This window comes from Carassius auratus, chromosome 29 (genome assembly GCF_003368295.1).
Source record: "Carassius auratus strain Wakin chromosome 29, ASM336829v1, whole genome shotgun sequence".
Lineage (NCBI taxonomy): Eukaryota > Metazoa > Chordata > Actinopteri > Cypriniformes > Cyprinidae > Carassius > Carassius auratus.
In genome coordinates, this window is record NC_039271.1 from 6,516,470 (window position 1) to 6,537,735 (window position 21,266).

The 21,266-nt window shown below is 33.4% G+C and overlaps 1 protein-coding gene across 4 annotated transcripts in view; it reads left to right on the plus strand.

The window, feature by feature from the left end:
• Positions 1-1,204: 1,204 nt before the first annotated feature.
• LOC113047908 (sodium-coupled neutral amino acid transporter 4-like) overlaps positions 1,205-21,266 on the plus strand; it is a 24,594-nt gene continuing 4,532 nt past the window's right edge. The window contains exons 1-13 of one of the 4 annotated variants that reach the window (XM_026209282.1): positions 1,205-1,330; positions 10,001-10,181; positions 10,309-10,396; positions 10,485-10,600; positions 13,587-13,660; positions 13,739-13,831; positions 13,916-13,997; positions 15,338-15,420; positions 15,491-15,549; positions 16,955-17,209; positions 17,302-17,381; positions 18,236-18,336; positions 18,492-18,616. In XM_026209282.1, the coding sequence (XP_026065067.1) occupies positions 10,087-10,181; positions 10,309-10,396; positions 10,485-10,600; positions 13,587-13,660; positions 13,739-13,831; positions 13,916-13,997; positions 15,338-15,420; positions 15,491-15,549; positions 16,955-17,209; positions 17,302-17,381; positions 18,236-18,336; positions 18,492-18,616 (1,251 nt within the window). In that variant the 5' untranslated portion in view covers positions 1,205-1,330; positions 10,001-10,086. Of the gene's footprint in view, positions 1,331-6,439; positions 6,652-10,000; positions 10,182-10,308; positions 10,397-10,484; positions 10,601-13,586; positions 13,661-13,738; positions 13,832-13,915; positions 13,998-15,337; positions 15,421-15,490; positions 15,550-16,954; positions 17,210-17,301; positions 17,382-18,235; positions 18,337-18,491; positions 18,617-21,266 lie in introns of those variants that run through there. The other 3 variants (XM_026209284.1, XM_026209281.1, XM_026209283.1) reach the window with 3 other exon arrangements.

Below are 21,266 nucleotides of genomic sequence, written 5' to 3' on the forward strand. Positions count from 1 at the left end.
GGAGATTGATAAATTGGATTAGTGCATTCTGGCCTGATGCTGATTCACAGCTGGTTGACAAAAGTACAGAACAGAACAGAATTAAGTTAGTATTTATAACCAGATGCAGCACTTCTGTTTTCCTGAAGAAATACCAATAGTGCAATTTTAAACTCAATAAATAAAAGCACAAAAATTAAAAGAAGAAGAAGAAATAACCAATCAAACAATTTCATTATTGGCATGATAGTTTTACATATATTGCTAAAGCATCTAAACAATAAAACAGAGACAGTAATGATTTTTCAGAGGTGTTAATAAAAGTAATATTGGAGTGTGTTTACTACTTCCAAGATTAAAGTTTTAATTCAATGTTTTATTTAATGTGTTAATTTCTTTGTAATTATTTGTGAAATTTCTGAGCAAAAACTGTTTCTACAATTGATTTTTCCAGAGATTGTTATAAAAATAATAAAAAAGACAGCATTATAGTTAGGCTATGTATAAAATAAAATAAGAAATAAAAAGACAATGTAAAATAATAAAAATTATAATAATAATACATATATCAAAGTAAAGTAAAAAAAAGGGTCAAATAAAATAAAGCAATTTAAGATAATCACAATAAAAAATAAATGAAAATAAAATACCCTTGAAATGTGAGGCTTGGCAAAATATAATATATAAAATCATTTAAAAATAAAATTAATTAATTAAAGAAGGTTTCAAATGAAATAGAATAAAGCTATTTAAGATAATCATAATAGAAAATAAATAAAAATAAAATAAAATAAAACCATGGTTAACAAAAGCCATGATAAAAACATGCCTAACACCCTTGAAATGTGAGGCTGGGAATAAAATAAAATAAAATAAAATAAAATAAAATAAAATAAAGAATGTTTAAAATTAAATAAAATAAAATAAAGAATGTTTAAAATAAAATAAAATAAAGAATGTTTAAAATAAAACAAAATGAAATAAAGAAGGTTTAAAATAAAACTAAAATAAAGAAGGTTTAAAATAAAATAAAATAAAATAAAATAAATAAAATAAAATAAAATAAAATAAAATTCGCAAAAGCCTCGACAGAACACACACTGGCCAGACACCCTCGAGGACCAACATGATCTTACACACACTTCTGCAGCCCCTCATGAAGACCCCCGACCATCACCGTGTGTGTGTGTGTGTGTGTTGGTGTAATTTGAAGCTCGTGGAGGGTTTGCCATCATCACATGGTGGAAATTTCCACGCGCTCCTCCCAGCCCAAAAGCGGGTCTGTTCTGGAGGAGCGACGCCAGTGTCTCTTCATCCTGCGAGCTCTGCGCTGCTTCTCAGAAGGATCCAGGTGGGTTCATACACACAGACACTCATTTAATAAGAGAATGAAAGTGAAACATTGATGTTGCGCTTCTGCAGCATCACGGTTTGACGCTGGCGCGAGACAGAAGCGATGCATCAGAAGCATCACTGAACGGAAAAGAAAACTTCTAATTGCTGTTATTACACTTTTGCGCGTGCAAACGTTAAAGCAACATGTTTGAAACATTATAACGCGCATTTGAACGATATAATCCAGAAACGGTGTTTTCAGCGTGCATCTGTAATGTTTTGGTGAACGGTATTGTGTTGGTTTCACGCACACAAAGCGATTGTGTTTGGCGCGCGCCGGAGCTCGTTGCACCAGTCAATCAACTCAACCTGCAGCTTTTAAGGCTTTAAACACACACGTTGCGCAGAGTTACTCTCATATCAAGTGTTTAACAACATTTGTATTATTCTTTTTAGCTCTATGTCTGGAAGAAATGCGTGTTTGTGATGCACATCCTTGTTTGTGGTGAAGTGCTGTTAGGAAACGGCATCCAAAACGAACTTTATAAAAGCAACACATGTCAGCTTTACAACTGTTTACAGAGGAAAAATATTGTTTCCGTTTAATTTGCATTTACATGGATGCATTTAGCAGACACTCTTATCTTTTGTGCATTCAACAGACTCAGTTAGCGACTTACAAAACAGAAACAAAATCCACCTTTTCTGGATCGTTACACTGATTTGCATGTAAGAGTAGTTTTAGGAAGCCCACTTTCTGCATTTAAATACTAAACTGGCAAAGTAGCATAGAAATGAGAAGGAGTAACTCCATGTGCTGCAGTTGTATTGAGGTTTATCCCAATCCAGAACATTCTGCCCACCAATGCTGAACTCACTCTCTCTCTCACACACACACACACACACACACACACTGGATGCACCTTTTATAAATCATGACCGGCCAGTAATTATTGGCATTGCATGCTTGCATATAACTCTTATTAATTTAGAGTCTGAGTTATAAGGGTCTTCCGTTACATAGATTATAGCTTTATTGTGTTTGTTTGACTGTATTTCAAAATAATGAAAACATTTACAACGTTACAACTTTACACCATGAACCGGTTATGACTAACAGAGATGTGTTTGTTTGTTGGCATAAAGTTGTTATTTTATTTTTATGTTCTTTATGGCATCAATGATTTATGATCATATTCATAATCCAAACCCATCACGGCGCCTCGGCCGTCTGTCATATTCATGAACTCTGTGTGTGTTAACTCTGGGTTGTTTGTGCCCCAGCATAGTAAAACTGCTCAAAGTAAACTTTCCCTTGTCCGCTTACACAATTTAAACAGTGGCTCATAAATCTGAACTAACCTGCGTTCCCAGTTTCAGTTAGAGATGAATGATAGCCGTCAATCATTTGAGTCGGATAGTGTAGTCACTAAAATTCACTTAAAGTAACTTATATAAGTTACATTTTCCCAGCTTAACAAAATATGTTCTAAGGACATTTTGCTAATGTTCCCATTAGGTTATGAAAACAGTATTCTGATGTTCTCTGAGCAACATTATGAGAATGTTACTTTTGAAAGTTCTCCGAACATTCTAAAAAAAGTAGCAACATTTAAAAAGTGTTAGAGGAACGTCCAACTAAAACGTTTCAGGAACAATAATGTTCCATAAATAATGTTTTTATGCTAACATTTTGAAAACATAATTAATGTGCAGATAACTTTTGAGTGAATGTTACTGAAAGAACATTTGTTCAGAAGTTCTGAGAACATTCGCTTTTAGCTGCGTTGTATTACGTTCGGAAATTTAGACGAAATCAATTTAAAGTGAAACTGAAGCTGTGTGTAATGCGTAATGGGCTCACAAACTTTCAGTCATTCTGCATGAATCTTAACGTTTACATGCTTGATGTAAATTGCATTTTAAAAGTTGCTTCGGAATATAAATTGCATTACATTTCATATTATAAAAAGCAACCTTTATTCCAGAAAATACAGTCGTTTTTTTCACAATAACTGCGTATATCACCGCATCGTTATTTCTGATTGCAATCAAAAAATTGAATGCTTTAATATCATGGGTTCAGTGTTTTTTTTTAAATAATGAAAGCGCTTCAGAAAAAGAACTGATTCTTGGACCCAACTGTAATTTTGGTGCAAACTCAAAGACCGAAAATAACCTCAGAGAACAAACACGGATGAAGCCACAATGTTCCAGTCGTTCTGAGCCACATGCACAGAATTTCCACTATCGTCTAATCAGCCTTTGTCAGCAGATTCAAATTGGACATGATATTCATGCTAATTATGATCATAATTATAAGAAGGTGTCTTTATGACACATGAGAGTCCATGGAAAATCTCAGTGCTGCAATACTACAGTGTTCTGGACGGTTGCCAAAACGTTGATGTATGATAACTTAGTAGTTTTTACCACAACACTAGTGTTTTTTGAGTGGTTTTTGAAAAAAAGTCCATCCTTGCGTCTCTAGACATGGCTCTGCTCATCTTACATTATAATTAACGCGAGCAGCTCAGGACAGTCCATTATGTGTTCTGCTACGTCACTGATGTCACAAGCAATGAGCAAATCGATAGACTGATAAGATGTTGGACAGAGAGATGAAACCAAGGACATATGACAAGCAGAAAATAAACATCTGAAACTCTTTGTATTTGCAATCCAATTTTTAAGTCAGTCAAGCAGTTTTTGTAAAGGGTCAGGCACCAAAGCTGTGTAGCAACGCTTCTCTTATTTGTTTTCTGTCATTTCTGCTGGAGGTAAATCTGCGGAAGCCCAACGATCTTATAATAAAAAGTTGTCAAATTTGGCACGCTGACGAAGGAGCATCTCAGCTGCTGTTATGCCAAATTTGGGGTATTGGGTGAACATATACAAGTATATGTTGAAAATGCAAGTATGAGAGGTCGGTTTTAAGTTTTATGGAGCAAAGGTAAAGCAGCGTTGTGAGATGGTGTCCGTCTCTCTGCTGCTTGATATATTTTCTGTAATGTAATCTAGAGCCATAGGAAGGGTCAGGCTGGATAATCTTAGAGCTGAAGGAGAACATGAGTCCCGTTGAGCGCTCAGAGAAATAATAGCACTGAGAGAGCATGCAGGTTAACAGTGAAATCTCACACGTGTAAATCATTGTGTGTTGCTTGGGACGGTTCGTCCGGAGTCGCAGTTCTTGGCCGGGAATGTGGAATGTTGCTTCCCATTGTTCCATCTTTCTCATCCTTCCTCTTGTTTCCATGGCAACCACTCCCACGCCGACGACTGCGCAGATGGCGATCTTCTGCCTGTGCATGCTGCTACAAGATACCATGAACTAGAAGCCACGAAAAAGTTTGGGCCGTTTCCCAACGTGGTTCCTGGAAGCACACCAGCAGTACACATTTTGGACATCTCTCCTATCTGAGCCATCTATTTCAGGTCTAGGAGTCTTTACTAATGAGCTGATGAGGTAGATGTGTTTGATAGGCGCTTTTCATGTTTCCATATATATATGGAAACATAAAAAGCTTTGAATTTTAAATCTGGACCCTTTCCATTATGAAGATTTTGTAGAGTGTACTGTAGAAATAAGGTTGAGTACGTTTTTGTTGTGTTGGCTCTCATTCTTATAAGAAATAGTGTCTAAATACCAAATTTTGGGTTAATTTTTGGTGCACTGGTTGAGCGTGCTAGTTTGACTCCGTCTGAAGTGTTGGTTTGTTTGAGGGTGATATATTTGGATTTATTTTGAGGTTGAAGGAACTAGATTTTATTTTATTCTTTGTCTGTTAAGTTAGAATGTTTAGTTGTATTTTTAGCAAATTAGTAATTGAATCTATTATACATTACTCTGTGAGTGTGAGGTGTTGTGTTTCTGTGGAGCGTTGTGTGTTTGACCCTTGAGCCGGAGCTTCTGATTGGCTGGCGGTGTTGAGTGTCTCCATATAAGGAAAGGCATCTGGCCACAGGAAGACTCTTTCTCCTTGAGATTGGAGCACCTGCATCAAGACGGTATGATTGGTTTTTGACCATGACTAACATAACATGAGACGACATTCAGAAGCCCAATGTCCATCCATAATTTGTCTTATTTTTGTGTGTAGCAATTTTTTAAATGGATCACCTTTGGCTGGATTGCTTTGATTGGGATTGTATGTTTTGGGATGATGTGGCACACTGGTTAAATGCTGCCAGTGTTGCTCCAGGGTGGTTTAGCCAGTAATAAATTCACCATTTTAGATAAAAGCAGCTGTTAAATGGCAAGTTACAGTACTAATTCTATAAAACTCAGTATTTCAGTTGGCACTGATGGATTTTTCAATGACCAAATATTGACATTTAGAGATTTGGAGTACTGCTATCTGATAAAATGATAACTTCATGATACAAGAAATCAACTGAGCACATTTTACAGAACATTTACTTTAATATTTACTGAAATCGGAAATGGAGAACCATTGGTGGCCAGTATTTCAATTGGCAATTTTTAGACATCTGGAGTTCTGCCATTGGATATAATGTTAAAGTTGAACACATTTTACACAATTATTACCATAATATTATCAACCAAAAATTTGAGATATATTTGAGAATGTAGCACACTAGTATATTGGTGATCATTAGTTAAATAACATACAAAACGTTATATGAACACATATTTTATATAATATTTACTTGACTATTTACCAAAATGTACAAATAACTGGGACTGTGTGCTACTAGTGTATTGGTGGTCAGTACTTAATTTGGATGATATTGGATGTAATGTTGATCTATAACTACATAAAACAAAACAATTAGCTAAATGCTAATTTTCCACCATATTTATTCCAGTTTTTTACAAAATTCACCAGTATTTTCTTGTGTTGGTAATTTTTTCCCATATCTCAAATGGCACTAGGAAGACTTCTGATCTGAGTTGAATGAAGTGGTTTGGATCAGTGACCCCGGAGTGTGTGTCCGTATGTGTGTTTTGCACACACCTCTGTAGCGTATGCAGATTGGCGGCTGCTGGTTGGCGTCCCAGAGTGAGTCTTCAATATCTGCGTCCGTGAGTCCGAGTGACCCCAGATTCTTGCCCCAGTGCAAACAGAAGTTGATGCAACACGTCGCCTTATCTCGAACTCATTTCTGGAAGCCCGTGTGGCCTTCAGTGAAGCAGGTGGAGGGGAGAGGGGGCGGAGCTTCGCTCTGAGTGGTTGACAATTGGAGTGTTCTGATTGGATGACGTGGGCCCTCCCAATGCTCTTTAAAGCTTCCACTCACCTCCAGGGCTAAAAAACGAAGCTCATCCTTGTTCTGTGAACACATCTAGTGTCCTGCTTGTTAACGGCTTTCATTGTGAGTAACCAAACCACCATTAATACATTATAAGCATGTTAAAGCTAGAGGAGATCTTTGGGTTTTGCGTTTGGTTGCTCAGTGTTGGTGCTTTAGTTTGTGTGTGTGTGTAAGTGTGTGTGTGTGTGAGTCCAGATTGAAGAATGCTGGTTCAAGCACAAACACATACGTTTCCCTTTGAAGAGCGAGTGTTTCTCGTCGTAAACACTCCAGCTGCTTGGAGACATTCATGAGGACAGCACAACTAAGACCGGTTTAAGACCAGTCCACACTGGTTTCACTTGAACTGCATGTCAACAGTTCGGTTTCGATGGTTTATTTTCTAGTTTCTCCAAAATGCATGAGATTACAGCAGAAATGTCTGAGATGCTGAGGTTCTCCATTTGATGTCTTTGCTGTCAAAGACAAACGATTTAAGGCATTTCCATCTACTGTTTTTCTAGCTCTGCTTTCAGTGGTTAGTCCCGATGAGTTTTGCTGTGTTGAGAGCTGGTGTAATGAGTGATTTGAGGCTGACAGATGTTTCTCAGTGTGTCCTGGAGTTAAAGGTGTGGTCATACTTCATTAACCGTGTCCATCTGGGTCTTTGCTGGTTAGGCTGGTTTAACAAGGCTAGAGTTTGTTCTTAGACTTGATCTCTTTCGGGCTGAAGTTACATGTTAAAATGCTTAGTTCAGACTAATGAACCAGAATCTTCTGTTATGCTTTGCTGCACCCTCAGAAAAAAAAGGTACAAAAGTTTTCCCCCTTTAAAGGATACTAATTTGTACAATATAGGCACTAATATGTAGGTGAGAACATGTATCTTTAAGATACTAACATTTTTCCTTTAGGGAAAAAAAAAGGTCCAAAATGAGCCTTTTTAAAAGGTTTAGCCCCACTTTTGTACCTTTTTTATCTACCTTACCTTATGAGTCATGGTAAAGTTATTTACATTTATTCATAATAGGATAAGGTCAAAAGGTACAAAATGTTTTTTTTTTTTTTTGCTGTAAATGTTGATAAAAATACTTGGTAAAAATAAATGGTGCATTGAAAAAATTTGAATAAAACAATTCCAAGACAATAGCAAAGAAAGGTCAAAAATATTGAATTAAACTTAAAAACAGACTCCAACTCATGCATTGCTGTAAAATCAAATTGCAACATTGCATTACTTGGCAGAAGTGTTTATTCTGATCTGTATTAGTGTTCAATTAAACATTGGTGTGTTTTAACATATTGCTGTTGTTTTCTAGAAGCAGTAACTGTCTGATTGCACACAGTAAAAATGGTTTACTTTATGTTCTGGTGTGTGAATCCAGTAAATGCACCACATCTGCGTTCTTCCTCAGTCCTGTGCAATATTTCCATGAGTCTATAGTTCAGCGGTTTCTCTGGCCGCGTTTATGAATCCTATCAATGAGGGCTTTGTGTCGGTGAAGGGGAGCATTGTGGGTAACCGGGTGTAAGAATTGTTTTGCGGTGTGTTGGCTTATTAACTGGCTCTTATGTAATTCTCTCCGTCCTGCTGGACGCTCAGGGAATGGTTTTCAGGACGGTCTGTGCCTTGCATGGGCTGGAAATAGCAGACCTGAGGCCAGTGAGCGTTGTGCGCTCGTAACAGGTGTGTGTCGGCGCGCAGCTAAACGCGGCTGATTCCAGAGCTAGTGCGTCATGGAGCAGATCAGACACAGATACATGAGTCCTCAACCCAAACACTGAACAAACACAGCCTTTCTGTGGAGCTGGAGTCCTACAGGAAATAACTGCTGAATCCAGCAATAGTGACGTGTGTGTGTGTGATTGTAATTACAACATATCACATATTAAAGATCTGAGCAGCTCACTGAAGGCTAGGTCCAAATCAATGTTATTTTAGGATCATTGACATACTGTGTTCCAGATTGTATTAGTTTAGTTTTTGTTTTAATTTAGGCACTATGTGTATTTTTCAGGGTTACTGTGCTATACATAACTGATTTAAAATGTATCCTATACATAAAAAAGTTATGTTATTGTGTCTCTGAAATTATTCGAACAATTGTTTCTATAGTTTTAGCTAATAAAGGTTGTTAAAATATTTAAAAAAATAAAAATAATTGGGTTAACTGAATCTAAAACTAACAATCATGAATTGAAAACTGAAATAAAGTCAATAAAAACTGGACTTACAATAATATAAAATATATAGAATATTAAAAATATAGATTATTATATAGTTGATATAATATAGAATTAATTATAATGCAATTATAGCCGAAATAACAGCACAACCATTGTCTTAATCGTATGTGTATTTGATTTTATCACCCAATGTCGTGAATATGATTTTAGGAGCTGGTTATGTAGTATTAATGGACCGCGTTTCAGTCATTATAAAACTCATTCCGTTGTCTGACAACAGAAACATTCAAATATAATAATAAAAATAGTTTTATTGAGAATTTGGATGCATTGAAATACAGTACGTGAGCGCAGGGAGGCAAGACAGTACGACGCACTTACGTCATGAATATGCTAATTAGACGATGATGTCATCTAGCGACATTTAGCGACTTTTCAGGCAGGGTTTGGCTGTTTTCCATTGAAAGAAGATTCTTTTCATTAAACGTCACGTTTTGGGGTGTGGAAATGTCGCCACTATAATAAAAAAAATAGTGAGTAAAACTCTGACATATTTTAACGATTCTATGCCACGAACTTTAAACATTTACACACTTTTGAATATCCTGATAAGCGCTCGTCGTCACAGTTGTCTACACAACTCTTTGTATTTCTTCTTTCGTGATGGTTTGGAGTCACAACATCTTTGTTTCCGGGCCGAACGTTAAAATACGACACACACGTCTTCCTGAAATCCACTTTTTCGGAAGTGTTTCCACTTTTGTATGAACCATCATCATGTTGGAGCTGTGGCTTATCAATTATTGAGCTCATGCAAGCTCAAATCTGGCTTGTAGCATTTCTTGATCTTCTTTCGTCCATCTCTCATGCAAATGGACAAATGCATGGTCTGGTTTGGCATATTTGGACAATGTTTTGCATTAAAGGTCCCTCGTGGTGCCACAACAGACCGTTGTTCGTTGTCCATGGGTGAAAGATCATGTTGCTTGCGGTCTTTGAAACTGATGGGCAAAGAACCAGCAAAATGTCAATATTGCAGCACCAACTTGTCTATCAGACAGATGTTTTTGCCCAGATTTTATTGTCATTAGACAACGACAAGGATGGACCCAGAATTGCATTGCAATAGGAATTGTTAACTAATTGGAATAGCTGCTAGAATCTGGATGCATTAACTCATTCTTTATGATTAAAAAAGTCAAATGAAGACACTGTGAATGATGTATTGATCTTTTATTTATAGAGCTGCTTCCTGGTGTCAGTTCCAGCTCCAACCAAATCTCTCTGGTACTTCTTCCAGCCATTTTCCCAAAGACCAAATCTGTGAACATGGACCGTCTGGAGCTGAAGAAAGTGAGCACAGAGGCGGACGACGAAAGCAGCGTGGACGATCGCTTCACGCCCATCGATTCAGAGAAGGCCAGGTCAGAGTCTCTGTTGTGTGTGTTTGATCTCCACATGCACAACATGGTGTGATGACATATTCATGCATGGATCCATCATGTAACCTGTGAAATGCCTTAACAAGGTGTCTGTATTCACGTGTTACAGCCAGTTTCTGGATGAGGACGACGGAGAGAGTCAGAAGTTTCTCACCAATGGCATCATGAAGAAGAAGAAATATGATGAAGAAGAATATGTAAGATTCTGAAACTCATTCACAAATTTACACTCTCTCTCTCTGTTGATTAACCCTTTCTCTTTCTCTCTCTCTCTCGGTCTCTCAGCACCCGGGTCACACATCGTTCGGGATGTCCGTCTTTAACCTCAGTAACGCCATCATGGGAAGTGGAATTCTGGGACTGTCCTTCGCCATGGCCAACACTGGCATCATACTGTTTGTGTGAGTATTTGCATAAAGTATAAAATGGGAGGAGCATGATATAGAACTCATGAATATTAATGAGGTGCCAGAACTTTCAGCCAATCATAATCCTGGTTGAAGAAATGCATCTGTTGGAAAGTAGGCTCTAGTCAAATTAATATTGTGTCATCACTTCTTTCTAAGTATTAAGTTAATTAATAAAATTAGGCTCTTTTATTATTTGTGCGCACATTTAATGCAAACACTCAAACTGAGATCCTCATTGTTTTTTTGTTTGCCAGATTTTTTCAGGATAAAATAAATAGCTTTTTTTTAAATAAATAAAAATACATATAATAATAATAATAATACAAAAAAAGAAATATATAAATATATATATATATGTATATGTATATGTATATATATATATATATATGTATATATATATATATATGTATATGTGTATATATATATATATATATATATATATGTATATATATATATATGTATATATATATATAATATATTAATATATATATTTAATATTCATTATTATTATTTTTTTTTTAAATGTAGCATTTCTTTTTACAGTTAGACCGCAGCAATCATTAAAAACTTGAAACCATGAATGAATGACTGTCAGATAAAAAAAAATAGAGGCTTTATTTAATTTTTTTAATTGAAACCGAAATGAAAATTAATAAAAACTATATAGAGTAAATATGACTAAAACTAAATTCTATTTCTGTATGGTTTCAAAAGTCGAAATGTCTGCTCCAGCCCAGACTTTAGTTAAAGTAGTACTTCCAGAAACCTCCAGAGCTTCTTATCAGAGAATGTTTTCTCCTGTCTGTGACACGCTACACCGCGCATATCGCAAAGAAACTATGTAGCTATATTTAGCCAGCGGCTGTGGTCTGCTGTTCAGTGAAGGGTTAAAGAGTGCATGTGTGCGTGTGTGTGTGTGTGTGTGTGTGTGTGCGCGTGCGTGTGTGACTGACAGCAGTCAGCTGTGTATGGCCAGCAGGAGGCAGCGGTGTACACACACCTCCAGCAGAGACAGAATCAGACTGATTTATGGGCTGTAAACCAGCGAGCTGTAGCTTGTTCTGGATATTAATTGTTTTTAATATCATTTAATTAACTGTGGACTTGATTGGCTGGTAATTAAAACTCTCAGGCAAAGTTTCGAGTCTCTTCTCTAGGTCAGATGCTCTTCAGCATGTTTGGGATCGTCTTGTTAGTAACATGCTGCAACATTAGCTGAGGTTTATTTTTGAAGCGCTTTCTAAATACAGGCCGCTCATGTGTGTGTCTGTGCGTTGAAGATCCCCTCCAAAATACCATCAATAGGAGAAAAATCATTAAAAGCTGACTTATCTACTATTCAAATGAGTAATTATGATCTTTGTGGTTCAAAATGGTTTTAATACAAAGCACCAAAATAGAAATTGTGACCCCTCCCAAGCAAATCAAAATGGTATTTAACGAAAGCAAATTTATGACTGTGCAAAACTGTTAAAAAAATAGATATGAGAACGTATGATAAATAACAAATGTTTAACCTTATTTAAAGGTTACAAAAAAGTTTATTTTTAATACTGTAAAATGTTAAAAAGTCCCGTTGTCTTGTTGTGGTTAGAATGTTACTTAAATGTTACAAGAACGTTTCTCCCAACGTTCTACTAATTTTATTGTTACACAAAATGTAACATTATTTAAAAATGTACATGTTATATTCTAAAATGTTATAATGTCCAGTTGTAACGTTATTTAAAAGTTAAATGTTTATTTTTTTATATTTAAAAAATGTTATCGTTATTAGAACGTTATTTAAGCGTTACAAAACGTTTCTTAGAATGTTCATCAAATAGAATATTTTAGAACGTTGATCCCGGAACGTTTCCTCTTAACGTTATAAGAACATTCCATAAACATTACTTTAAGACTGTTCCCTGCTAACTAAGCGACTACCCTTACCAAAAAGTAGTATACTTCAAGTTTATTTTATTTAGTATACTTAAGTACACTTTAAGTATACTTTATGAAGCAAGTAAACAAATATCAGTGTTCTAGTAGTATACTTGTAAGAGTATTGTGTTTCAATACTCCTTGGGACTAAATTGGCCCACTTTCTAGTATATAAAAGTATACTTTTACTAAGTATAACAGTAGCAAACATTGAGTGCACAACTAGTCTACCTCTGTGTTTGTAGTTTGTTCTGCAATTATACTAAAAGTGAACTTACAGGTTTACTGATTTAAATACACTTTGAAGTATAGTCTCTGTTAACTACTTTATATGCAAGTATACTCAGTTTTCTTTTAGTGAACTTTACATCATACTACTATACTACTATGTCCCTATTTAGGTTATAATTTGTATATTTATTGTTATATGAATATCTGAACATAAAAACATCTAAAAGAAAGAACAGAGCATCTGCTTGTAAACTAAAAACAAAATATTCTAGCTTCATGCGTTATTTTTTAACTCTTTAATGTGGGTAAGTTTAATAAAAATGAAGAAATAACATTTTGAACAAAAAGCTGAAAAAAGACTATGAATTGGAATCAGAAAGATGATCAAAACGTCGATGGAGTCGATCAACTGTAATTATTACTTCTTCATCAGTCCACATTTTATTCCATAACGTTACAGTTTTGATGTTGTTTCACGTCAGATGATCGTGTTAGATTACATGTGTTAGCATCTGCTCTTCCTTTTTCTTCTTCACTTGTGTTTTCTTGGAAATTCTGTGCAGATGATGTGTACTAGCGCCCTCTAGAGTATAACAATGAAAACACAGATTCTCTAGGAGTATCTCAAATATATTAGACTTTTTGTAAGTATATGTTATTTTAAATATATTTCATAGCATTTCCAAAGCATACTTTTAGTTTAAAAGGAGGTTATACTAATAGCACACTTGAATAAACGAATTTTTCGTAAGGGTTTGCATTTGAACGCATGATGTTTTATATTTTAGTCAATGGATTTCTGACTTTTATTTTGTTTTTCCAGCATTCTCCTGCTTGGAGTCGCTATCCTGTCGCTTTACTCCGTTCATCTGTTACTAGTGACGGCCAAAGAAGGAGGTGAGTTTGACACGATAACAAACAAACACGTTAATATCCGAAGCATGCAGTCGATGCTATAATGTCCTCTGACTCCAGGCTCGCTGATCTACGAGAAGCTCGGAGAGAAAGCGTTCGGATGGCCGGGAAAAATGGCAGCTTTTGGATCGATAACTCTGCAGAATATCGGAGGTAAAGGTGTTATCTTTAAAATCGCTTGACTCTTTAGTTTTTACCGCGAGTGATGTGACGTTAATGTGTTTGGTTCGTCTTCAGCCATGTCCAGCTACCTGTTTATAGTCAAATACGAGCTTCCAGAGGTGATTAAAGCTTTTCTCGGGCTGCAGGAGAACTCTGGGTAAGTCCCAGTGAGGTTTAATGAGTATTTGTGTCTGTATAGCAGTGAATTAAAGAATAATATCTGATTTATGATGCAAATTTGCTGTAGTTTGTGGAGAGAGATATGGATCGATGCATCAATCAAATGTGTACAAAAAATCTATATTTTTATTATTTGTATATTATTTGTACAATTAAATGCAAAACGATGTTCTTCCTCAGTATTTTGATCTTTTTTTACCATTACAAATATTTAAACATCCTTAAATCAAGATATATTAAGTATTGATTTCTCAAAATGTGTTATTTTTAAAGATTCAGATTAGTTTGAATAAGATTTTTTTTTATGTAAATGAAATTATATTCACTTTAAATAGTTTAAAATATTTATAATTGTTAAATGTATTAATATTTTACTTTAGAATATATTTTAAATAATTGATAAATATGTTACGACTTGTTTTTGTGAAAAATGTATCAGAATTAAGTGAATTCTTGCTTAAAACAAGAACAAATATCTGCCAGTGGGCTCCGAAAAATAAAAGGAAAACAAGATATATAATTTTTGGTAATTAAATTTGTATATTGTATATTTATTATATATCAAAGGAAAATTAAGTATATTTTGTCTTTTTTTTTAAAGGAAAATACACTTAATTTTAATGCATTTCCAAGAAAGACTTAATAGCATGTCATTTTGCTTCTAATGACCCCCTTAAAAACGTAAGAATATATTTAAATAATTAATAAATATATTACAACTTGTTTTGTGAAAAATTTATCAAAATTAAGTTAATTTTTGCTTAAAACAAGAACAAATATCTGCCAGTGGGCTCCAAACAAATTACGTTTTTAAAAGGAAAAAATATATATATTATTTTTTTGTTAATAAAATTTGTATATATATATATATATATATATATATATATATATATATATAATTTTTTTTGTTTGTTTTTTTTATGTATGAACATTTATGTAATTTTAAAATGTATCATTATGTTTTAGAATATATTTGAAATAAATATAAAAACAATTAAAAAATATATGTTTCAGAAATTGTCTTGTTTTTTGAAAAATGTATCAAAATTAAGAAAGTTTATGCTAAAAGCTAATATATTTAGCAGATATTTTGTCTGAAAACACACTTAATTTTGATGCATTTCCAAGAAAAAGACTAAACAGCATTTAGCATTAGTAACTTTGCTTCTAATGACACTTCTGTAGAGCTGTCTGCTGAAACTGAAGTCATTTTATGAATGTTTTCTTGTTTATTTCAGTGCAGCTGCATTGAAACAGTCTGTATTGTATATTCTAGTAGCATGTATTGAGGGATTGCATGGGTTCTTCTCTGTGCAGTGAATGGTACCTGGACGGGAATTATTTGGTGGTGTTTGTGTCCGTGGGCATCATTCTCCCGCTGTCTCTGCTGAAGAACCTGGGTAAGACTGATCTTGTCGTGTGAGAGAGCTTGTGTTCGTGAAGCGAGTCTAACTGGTTCTCGTCTCACAGGGTATCTGGGCTACACCAGCGGCTTCTCGCTCTCGTGCATGGTGTTCTTCCTGGGAGTGGTACGTTTACTGACGCTGTTTTCCTCTCCGCTCTCATGCCAGTGTGTTTTAGACGATGGTACAGCATTCATGTGTCAGTAAGAGTACCTCGGTCAAAATTAAAATCATTTACTAGCTCCAAACCAATGTTCACTTAGTATCTTTCAGATACCATTATAGATTTTATTCATATTTTGAATTATTCATATTTTTTATTATATTTTTAACGGATTGGTTTTTCATTTTTAGTATTTTTTTTTAAAAATGTCTGTGGTTTTTAAATTTCTTTAATTGTAGTTTTAGTTATTTTATTACATAGTTTAACTAAAAATAAATATCAAATAAATATTTTTTTTATTAATTAAGTCAATTAAAATGTTATGCATTTAATTTCAGTTCATTATAATAACCATGTTTATAGTCTTTAATAACTAATTTCAGTTAACATTTTAATAATCGATTGATCATTTTCAAATTATTTTTTTCTAAAATAAGTATATTTTAAAATAATTTTTATTCTAGTTTAAGCTCAGTACATTTACTAAATTACTACATTACTTTTATCTACATTTTATTTATTATTAATTATTTATTATTATTATTATTATTATTATTTATTTCACTACAAGTAAAAATTTTTTATGGTTTTAGCTTTTAGCTAATGTCTGTGTAGTTTTTAATTTTAGTTTTAGTTATTTTATTACATAGTTTAAATTAATAAAAAAGAGAGTTTTTTATATTTTATTTGATATTTATGTTAATTAAATTTAAATGTTATGTTTTAGTTTTAGTTAACTAGAATAACCCTGTTCAGAGCATTTTATATCTAATTTTAGTTAATATTTTAATAATCGATTAATGATAATTATCAGTCTTTTTCTTCTAAAATAAATATATTTTTTATTTATTTTTTATTCTAGTTTAAGCTTAGTACATTTACTTCATTACTACATTACTTTTATTTATTTATATACTTTTTATTTTATATTTTAATTATTATTATTATTATTATTTGTTTCACTACAAGTAAACATTTTTATGGTTTTAGCTTTATTAAATAACCCTCACCCACAAAACAGTCGCAATTTTCATATTTTCCAGAACTATCCCCAAAAAAACATCACAAATCTATTATTATGCTTCAGGAGATGTAGAAAGATGTATGGGCTACTGTATTTGTATTTTCAATAAACGTTTTACATATATGGAGTGTCTATTTACACTAAGTGCAAATACTCCGTCTGATTGGCTGAAGCGATTTCCACTAGCCCCGCCCACTAACGTGTGATTCGTCTAGTCGACACTGCAGAATACCACCAATGATCATCAGCTCCAGTGGTGCAGATTGTAAAACGTGTGATTTAATCATTTGTTTGGCTGATACGAGGCTGATTTTTCATGCGTGGTTCATTGTTTTCTCTCTCAGCTGATCTATAAGAAGACGATCCTGCCGTGTCCTCTTCCGTTCTTCTACCAGCACGAGTCAAACATGAGCGTGAACGGCTCGGACGCTCTGGGTCTGTACTCGCTGCACAACGCCTCGGCGCTGGCCTCTTTATCAGCAGCGAACGCTCCTCACCTGGATCCTCACGCACCGCTCCACAGCGCCGTCCAGGTCACGCCTCACCCCGAGGACACCGAGGACATGTGCACGCCCAAATACTTTGTGTTCAACTCACAGGTGACCATGCACAAACATGTCATTGATCCTGTCGGACCAGAAGAGAAAAAAGACGAGAGCATCACGGTGTTTGCTGTGTTTGTGTCTTTCAGACCGTGTACACCGTTCCCATCCTCGCCTTTGCTTTCGTGTGTCACCCTGAAGTTCTGCCCATCTACAGCGAACTCAAAGAGTGAGGAAAACCTTCTACATGCAAAAAATTAATAAATCTATTCTGTCCAATAAATTAAAGACTTAAATCGTAATGCGCCAATAGAAATAGAAAATTGCCCAATAACAGGTAATTATTTAAATAGTGTATTTTTAAATGGCAAAACATTATATTATATTATATTATTTAAATAATATATAATATTACTTAAATAATATCATATAATTTATATTATTTAAATAGTTTTAAGTAGTAGTTTTTAATAATTTATTATAATAAAAAAATATATAATATCAGGTCAAGTAATGTTGCTCTATTAAATAATTAAATAATTTTAAGTAGTGTTTTTTTTTATTATTCTTAATTTTCTATTATTATTATTATTATTATTATTATTATTAAATAGCATAAGGTCCAATAACAAAAACAATGAGATTTAGAAATTTGGCTATATATTATATTATATTATATTATATTATATTATATTATATTATATTATATTATATTATATTATAGTTTTAAGTAGTTTATTATTATTATTATTTTTACTTTTAATTGTTTTTATTAAATAGCATAAAGTCCAGTAACAAAAACACTGAGATTTAGAAAGTTTGCTATATTATATTATATTATATTATAGTTTTTTTAAATCTTTTTTTTTTTAATGGCTTCCGGTCCAGTAACAAAAACAATAGGATATGAAGAAATGTTAATATTGTTTTGTATTATGTTCTATTAGATATCAAATAAAATCTGATCCCAGCACAGTGTTTCTCGATAAACTGGAAGAATATTCGACAAAGCAGATATTGACTTCTAATCACGTTCCCAAACACCTGTGCTGTATCTCACCGAGCTGTTTCTGGTGTTCTCAGTCGCTCTCGGAGGAAGATGCAGACCGTCTCAAACCTGTCCATCCTGGCGATGCTGGTCATGTACCTGTTCTCCGCTCTCTTCGGCTATCTGACCTTTTACGGTACATTACGCTCTTCTCATGCACACCTTCAGCACACAATCCAGTCCAGAAGTTACTCGTTACTGAACGCCCCTCCCGCTCTCTCTCTCTCTCTCTCTCTCTCTCTGTGTCTCTGTGTCTCTCTCTCTCTCTCTCTCTCTCTCTCTCTCTCTCAGATCATGTGGAGGCAGAGCTGCTTCACACCTTCACCAAGGTCTATAAGTTTGACACGATGCTTCTTCTGGTGCGTCTGGCCGTGCTGACCGCTGTGACACTGACCGTTCCCATTGTGCTGTTCCCCGTGAGTAACAAAGATGCTCTTTGATTTATTTATTCATGTCCTCTTATTGTGGCCTGTCATGCATCTGAAAAAATATGCTTTGGTTTAATATAACATGATGCATTAAAATAACTGCATAAAAACATGAGGATTCAGTGCAGCAGAGGGAAAAAATTAAGATTTTGAATAAACAGTGGTTTACTAATAAATGTGGGTTTTTTTTTTATGAATTAATTTGTAATGAAATCAATAAAGAAGATAAAAAAGGAACCCTTTTAAATAAATATAAGGTTACAATTAACAACAGAGCCCAAACGTAAATTTATTTTAGTATTTAATTTTAAATATTATAATCAGCGCTCAAAAAATTCAACAAGTATTTTTAAAAAATATATAAATATTAAAATAAAGAATTAAAATATATTTAACAAAATTATTAAAACCTTAACTAAAATGAAACTTAAAACAGAAAATGGAAAAATAAAATTGAATTAAAAAAATTTGCAAACTATATTAGAATATCAATGACATAAAAGCGTTGAAAATGACTTGAATTAACTGAAATACAATCTCAAAACTAGCTGCTAAGGCAGTGTTTATCATTTTTAATGTACTAAGATAACCAAAACCAATACATAAAAAAATTAAGGAGACATTTAAGAAAATAAATAAATAATAAAACGACTAAAACACAAAACTCAAGTAAAACTGAAGTGAAAATATAAAAATAAAAATATCACTTAAAACTAATTTGGTCTTATCAGTGATACTAAAATAACACTGATTTGTTCCATTAAAAATGTATTTTTCTGTCATGTGACGACAGAGGGCGTTCTAGAGCTTCTTTTGCTCAGGCCCCCCTCCTCTCTCTCTGTCACACACACACACACACACACACACACACACACACGCACACACGCAGTGAGGGAGGGAGGGGCGATCAAAGCCAGTGGAATATTACAGCTGCAGTGCAGCGTGTGTCCACCAGAGGCGCTGTAATCACACAAAACACTCCTTCAGCTCCTCTAATCAGATCAGCGTTTCACTGAAGACTGAGATGTGCTGGTTATATTTGATTAGTTTGTCTAAAAACGTTAAAACCTTGGCTGTTTACAACGCTTTAGCATCAGACGGCTTGTGTGAAAGATCACAGTCGAGCTGAAGCCTGAGCTTTACATCAGAGCTTTGCAGAGCTTGAGACACGCTGTGTTCTTGGCCTTCGAGTTTCTCTTAAATATGACGGTCCGTGAGATTTCACATGCTTTGTCTGAGAGCCATCAGAGACCTTGAGTCCGGCTCGCAGACGACACTCGCTAACAGAAGCGAGACACACGAGCGATGACGATGCTGGACGTTTGATGATGATATGAAGGTTGTTTCTTCTGAATTCAGGTTTTCTCTGGACACATCGAGCAGTGACAGCTGTCTGCTCTTATAAAGGACCCCGGGGCCCTTCAGCTCCAGTTACACTTCTGTCAGATGCTTGATTCAATGAGGCCACCATTTATTACACTTTCAACAATCTGCAGAGTTACAAAAATTATTTTTTAAAAAGTACATATATAATTGTTTTATTATTAAGCATGATATTTTAACAATTTGTAATATCTAATTATTTTAATAATTTATTATTAATTAATAATTTTAAAATAATTTTAATTATTATTAAAATAATATGTTAATATATTTATGAATATTTTAACATTAAAATACATTTATAATATTAGTTAAAAAGAACATGATTGTTTTATTATTATTTATCATGTATTTAAATTGTAAAAGTTTGATATCTTAAAATAATTTGTTATTATATTAAATTATTATTTATTATTATTTTAATTATTTAATAATTACATACTATAATTATTATTTATTAATTATAATGAAAATAATATAATAATATATGTATTAATATTTTAACATTAAAATATATTTATGATAGTTAAAAGAATATATGATTGTTTTATTATTATTTATCATGTATTTAAATCTTAAACGTTTGATATCTTAACATAATTTGTTATTATTTCTAATTATTATTATTTTATTTATTTAATAATCATATACTATTATTAAAATAATATATTAATATATGTATTAATATTTTCACGTTAAAATACATTTATTATTTTGCACATATAAAATATATTTTTATAAACATTCTGTTAAAGTATCATGCGCTTTTTATTACGTGATTTTTTTTAATGATAATATTAGATTATATATTTATTAATAAATTAATAAGTTTATGAACATATACTTTTAAAAAAGTGTGTGTTTGTGTTTATAAATACATTCATTAATATATTTATTACATAATATTGGTGTATAAAGTTGTATAAAACAGTTACATAATTAAAATTCTAAATTCTATTGGTAAATATACAAATATTATAATATATAATTATTATTTAATATTATGTTTTTGTTCAATGTTTTTTTTGCATTTATTGTTAAATCTCTACTGCTTTTTAATTCACTTTTTAAATATATATTTGATTTTTTTTTTATTCTATATATTTACTATAAGTCTCTCTTTATGTTAGTCTGGGATTAAAGCGGTCACACTGTGACTCCTGTGAGGTCAGTGCAGCATGGGGTCAAAGGTCATGTCAGTGCAGTCACATGATCACGTATGAGAGGAGACAGAGCTTTTCTCTGAAAGCTGGTG